The following is a 6,086-nucleotide window of genomic DNA, read 5'->3' as shown; positions in this document are numbered from 1 at the left end:
GGCTTGAGACACTTGTTGCTTAGTTACAACGTCTTGACTCAACATCATAACACACTCATACAACTTCTGATACTACAGGTCTATTTATGCACCTTTGCTTCTCCGCTGTCGTTATTCCTGTTACTTTCAAAAAACAGCACTTCCTCTTTGCCACCACCTAAACTTCTCACCTCAGCTCGCTGATTGGCTCTTCACAGTTTCAAATTTTCAAATGACAGAGAAAATAAGCTGGCGAGATGTATTCTGGCGGGTTCCAGACTACTGCTCATGTTAGAAAGTGGACACACACTGAGGAACTATGTTAATCACATTACTGTACAAGCCAATTGTTTAAGTATTCAAGTCTGATTCAAGTGACACCTGTGAAAGCCCATGCAAACAAGAAGTTGAAAATGGACAATTCTATTTGATCTGAAAGACTAGGTATTTCAGTGTTTCAGGAATGTTTCAGGTCCAAGGATCTCTTGGCAAATAAATCTCAGACCAGACTTTATAAGATAAGCATCAGCACAACATGAGCATGCATGGCTCCCATTTACTGGATATCCCTTCATGTCTCCCATGCATGAAAACACAGCAGTCTGGTGTCATATCCAGTAAACCCAGGATCCTTGAATTGAAGTGAATTTGTGAAAACGCAAGATTGCAACACATTGGAGGGACTGGCTATCATACAATACCGAATGTCACCATACTAGGATGATATTAAAGTTAATGCTTTAAATTCGATGCAGCCAAAATAAGTGATTAGAGCGGCAACATTTTTAACATAGTTGTCTATGGGACACTGGCTCTACACGACTCTGACAGTACTATTCAGTAGTGGGCGTTCTAAACAAGAGGAGGAGCCAGCATAGCTACATGGCGAACTATTTAACATGATGCACAGACAACGTGCAATCAGACCTGTGCTCTCTTAAATAATCGCTTTGGTCAATAACACGTCTCAGGGACAAGAAAATGAACGCAATGGAGGACTACATGGACGTAAGTGTGATCATTTGCACCATTTGTTTAGCGTAAAATAATAGGTGTCCTTTTTTACACAAAAACTCCTAGTAAAGTTTAATGTAGCCCAACGTTAGTAATTAAACCTGCCAACCAGATGAAGCAAAACTATATTTAGAAAAGTTTACAAGTTTACAAACTTTCAAACGTCAGTTGTCCATGAATATCTGCTTTTCACCAAGTCTTCCATGTGAACATTGCAGTTTAAGAAAGTGATTCAAAATGTTCGTTAACTCAATGACAGGCAACTTACATTTGTGATTTTCTTTGCAGCCTTATGTGATTTCATTTGACGACTTCAACAACACCGATGAAGGATCAGGGGAGGATGACTATGAGGAGCTCTGTAAATCAGCGCACAACAATGATTTTAAGAAAATCTTCCTTCCAATCGTTTACGGAATAATTTTTGTTTTGGGCATCGTCGGAAACGGGCTTGTGATCATTGTGATGGGCTACCAGAAGAAGGTGTCTAACATGACCGACAAATACCGACTTCACCTCTCTGTGGCTGATATGTTGTTTGTGCTTTCGTTGCCCTTCTGGGCAGTTGATGTGGCGAGCAGTTGGTACTTCGGGAGATTCCTCTGTGTTGCTGTGCACATGATCTACACTGTCAACCTGTACAGCAGCGTGCTGATTTTGGCCTTCATCAGCCTGGACAGATACCTGGCAGTTGTTAAAGCTACCAACAGCCTGTCCACTAGGAAACTGCTCGCCGAGCGCATTATTTACATCGGAGTTTGGCTGCCAGCTGCGCTCCTTACTGTGCCTGACATGGTGTTTGCAAGAGCGCAGGAGAGGGGCACCAGGATTGTCTGCGAACGTATATACCCACAGGAGGGCAACGTGATTTGGATGGCTGTGTTCCGTTTCCAGAACATTCTGGTGGGATTTGTGCTGCCTGGGCTCGTCATCTTCACCTGCTACTGCATCATAATCTCTAGACTCTCTCAGGGTCCAAAAGGACAGACGATGAAGAGGAGGGCTCTGAAAACAACAGTCATCCTCATTATTTGCTTCTTCATCTGCTGGCTCCCGTACTGTATTGGCATCTTTGTGGACACTCTCTCAGAACTGAATGTCATCCACAGCTGTACGCTGATGCAGGGCCTTCAGATTTGGATTCCCATATCAGAGGTGCTGGCTTACTTCCACTGTTGTCTGAATCCCATTCTGTATGCTTTCCTTGGGGTGAAATTCAAGAAATCCGCCCGAAGCACACTCAACAGCAGATCCAGTCAGAAGTTTCTTACCAAGAAGAGGGGACCCATTTCATCAGTATCTACAGAATCAGAATCTTCCAGTGTCCTTTCCAGTTAAAAGACCATTCAATAGACATTATTTTAAAAAGCAACCAGTCTTCATTTTGTAGACATTTGATACTTTTTGTGCAAGATTTCATTTTTTAATGGTCAGTCCAATGTAGTACATCTGTACACACCTTGAGGTTGTGGCATCTGCTGATAAATTACTACTTGTGTATATACTGTGTATTTATAACGCTGTTCCTTTTTATACCCAGATAGAGTGTAAAAACTCTCTGCTTGTACATTTTTGTATAAAGTTTTATTGCCATTATCTATAGGCACTTAAATTTGCTTTGAAAAGAGGTTATTTATTGTTGTGGTAGCTCACACTGTTTTTTGTTGTTGTTTCTTGTTGTTTTGCAGTGTTTTTGTTGATTGCCTTGTTGATAAAGGCTAACGTTCATAATAAACTTTGATGGTTCCTAAAATAACGCCTCTTGTTTTTTCCATAACCCATGAGTGTCCCACTGAATCAGGGTGGGGGGAGGGGATGTGTTAGGGGTAGAGGAGGTCTGTGAAGTACTAAACACAATAGCTCATAGACCCGACTGAAGGAATGACTTTCCATACAACGGCTCTGCAAATTCAAGAACATCTGCTCATTTAGATAACAAAAACACATAGTTAGCACCCAATAAACCACTTAGGCTACTTGTTGCAGTGGAGACAGTGGATGATAACATTCACACTGTGTTTTATCCATTGTAGCAGAAGTTAGTTCTGAATTTCACAATCAATTGCAATGAAAGATCAAAAGAAGGAGGCTATCATGTGGAGATGCACAAAGTAGGCTACAGACAAGACCTAGCCGTATAGGCTTTGTAGGTAATAGTATGGAAAAGTCAGAGTTTAACTTAGCTAGCAGTAATACAAGATTGGTTGATAATTGTGTCCTAGGAGTAATCGTGTACACTAAAAAGTGTTATTATCATGTTATGACAATGTAGAAGGTTGTCAAGTGCCTCTCTCAGCCAATAAAGTTCACAGAGTCAGAAACATAGGCTTAAAGGAGACAAGGAAAGCCAGGGGGTTCCTTTGGAAATGTTGTGAAGTGGTTCTCCCATTACCACTAAAGTCGTGTATTACCATTCACATTATCTGAGCTCAGCTGAGTCTAGCCCCATTGCCTCCTAAGTACTGTCTGAAAACCCCTCTACCAAATAATGCCACGACCAGGATTGAATAGCTTGATGCCTGCCTGGGACAAAATTATTTCAGTGGGCCCCAGCCCCCCACCCAAATTGTAGTAAAAAATACAGCAGGCTTGAATATTCAAGCCCATACCTTTTTTTGTTACTTTACGCATTTAAGAAAAAACAGTCAAAAACTTGTATGAATTAATTTCTTCAATGGCATATTAGGGACACTGTAGGTGAAAAAAATTATCGGAGCTGGGGGAGGGTGCAGTATGAGAAAAAGGTTCAAGAATAAAGTTAAAAAAAAATGGAAATCCTCTGAGATTATAAAACTCACAAATTTACAAATTTACATTTGCGTAAACATGTAGGCCTACTCAAACTACATATTTCCCATACTTTTATACTCTCTTTAAGTACTGGTTGGTGGCACAAATAAGCTCGACAAAGTCAATGGAATAATGGAAGTATAACTCATTACAAGCTGCGCCAGTGGGATGGAAATGAAACAGTTCCTGTCTAACTGAGAAGCTACACAGCAGCCATCGGGCATCCAGCATTGCTATTGAGCATCAGTCACCGATAAAACAGTCCCTTTAAAGTCAACTGAACCTGCATCGTGTCCAATGACAGCAGCCTGTGCCAACATTCACCTTGAAACAAATTCTTTATGGTCGACGCTAAGTTAAGCTATGTTGTGAAAGGAAGAAACGGACAAGGCCTATAGTCTGCCCAATCAATCACTTTCGTCTTGGATGTTCATGATAACCCATCAACTAAATTTAAAAGCCAAGAGTCTTTCATTGGTCGGGGTAAAGTTTAGGCCTACATGCCTGACAGCCAGGTTTCATACTGCTGAACCTTCTCACTGATATGCAGGGTACACGGGGCATTTCCTGTTTACCAGTGTCTGTGGTTTGAGGTTGATGTGATGAGATTGATCCAGCTTTGCAAAGTGAAGCCATGTGTTTTTTTGGCAAAAATAAAATTTTTCTCAAGTTTTTTCTTGTAAATCTACACTTTTTTGTAATTCTCTGAATACTACTCCTCAGCTTGTATTTACCTACAAAGGCCCTAATACGCCATCACTCACAAGATAATAATCACTTCCAAACTTTTTCAGCGAGTGTCAAAATGAGTTGTTGATAATCAGTTTTACAATTGACCACACACAATGACACATGCAAGCGAGGGAATGTAAAAGTGAGGGAATGTAAAAAGTAAAACACATCAGCAGCCCTAAGATCTCTGTGAACTCACACTCCTTGTTATCTCCTGCCAAACCTTTTAAGTAGCAAATGGCTGAGATCCCTGAGGCCCCTACGGGTCATCGTTGGAATTATTAGTTTTTTCTATGGTAAGAATTATAAAAAATGTTATACTACCCTTGTGTTCCCTCGCAATACTTTTGCATTCCCTCGCAAAAAATCTATTCCCTGCATCCTGTTGATCACTGTTATGCTGTATTTTATTGAGCTCTCTCTTTCTAAGTATTCATTTAAGTTTACTTTCATTGATTACATAACCATGCTTATCTTTAAAAGTGCACTCACACGTATGTGTTAAAGCAGCAATAAGGAGTTCTGTTCCAAAACTAGCAATCTAACTACCTAAAAGGCATGCAGAAAACCTTGCAAACACCACCAACAGCCCAGTTGACACTGGTAGAGGCTTGCCAACACACTCAGTCAGTGCGGGCACATGATGGCAGCACTCCGATCCCATCCAATTCTCTCCATGGGGTCTCCATGGGGGGTTAACTGCTCTATCTCAAAGCACATGGCAGTGATCAATCTAGATCTTGGCCGCGTCAGTTCAAATAAAATGCGGAATGTTTACATCTGCTACCGTTGATTATACAGTAAATACGTTGTGAAATAAAACAAAAACACACCACAGTTAAAGTTGTAGTAGTATTGATTGATTCACATCGATATGAATGGATTACATGACTAACAACTGGTGGAAAGTAATATGAAAATATTTGTTCACTGAATTAGCGTTCTGTCCCAAACAGTTGCGTTCCAGTTTCAAAGTTTCACTTTCGCTTTCAGTATTTCAACGTGAATGAGAGGGAGCACAAGAACTGAGCATCTAGCAGCGTTTATCAATATCCAAGATTTCAGTCCGATTTAAATTGGATATTGGACACATGTGTCTCCCAAGAACTAGATTCATTGTGTCCGACTTGAGTCCGACTGGACTCCGATGTAAACCCCTGGACACACGATTCGATTCCGCTGGTAATTGGACTGGGCGCGCATGTCTCTCGTATCTGATTCAGATTGGACAACAACAACTTTTGCACGTGCTTGAGATCGTGCCCACAGACATATACATGCATCATATATAATGTATATGATATGATAAACGCTGCTAGACGCTCAGTTCTTGTGCTCCCTCTCAGTCACGTTGAAATACTGAAAGCGAAACTGAAACTTTGAAACTGGAACGCAACTGTTTGGGACAGAACGCTAATTCAGTGAACAAATATTTTCATATTACTTTCCACCAGTTGTTAGTCATGTAATCCATTCATATCGATGTGAATCAATCAATACTAATACAACTTTAACTGTGGTGTGTTTTTGTTTCATTTCACAACGTATTTACTGTATAATCAACGGTAGCA

The 6,086-nt window shown here is 40.6% G+C and overlaps 1 protein-coding gene across 1 annotated transcript; it reads left to right on the top strand.

Moving 5' to 3' along the window:
* The first annotated feature begins 917 nt into the window (after positions 1-917).
* On the top strand, positions 918-2,749 carry cxcr4b (chemokine (C-X-C motif), receptor 4b). Its single transcript, XM_080838863.1, has 2 exons — positions 918-987; positions 1,282-2,749. Exons 1-2 carry the CDS (start codon positions 961-963, stop codon positions 2,329-2,331), a joined length of 1,077 nt encoding a protein of 358 aa, XP_080694989.1. The 5' UTR covers positions 918-960; the 3' UTR covers positions 2,332-2,749.
* Positions 2,750-6,086: the final 3,337 nt, after the last annotated feature.

The sequence above is a fragment of the Sprattus sprattus genome (assembly GCF_963457725.1).
Source record: "Sprattus sprattus genome assembly, chromosome: 5".
Lineage (NCBI taxonomy): Eukaryota > Metazoa > Chordata > Actinopteri > Clupeiformes > Clupeidae > Sprattus > Sprattus sprattus.
The sequence above is the reverse complement of the archived record's forward strand: the minus strand, read 5'-3'. Positions and strand labels throughout refer to the sequence as shown.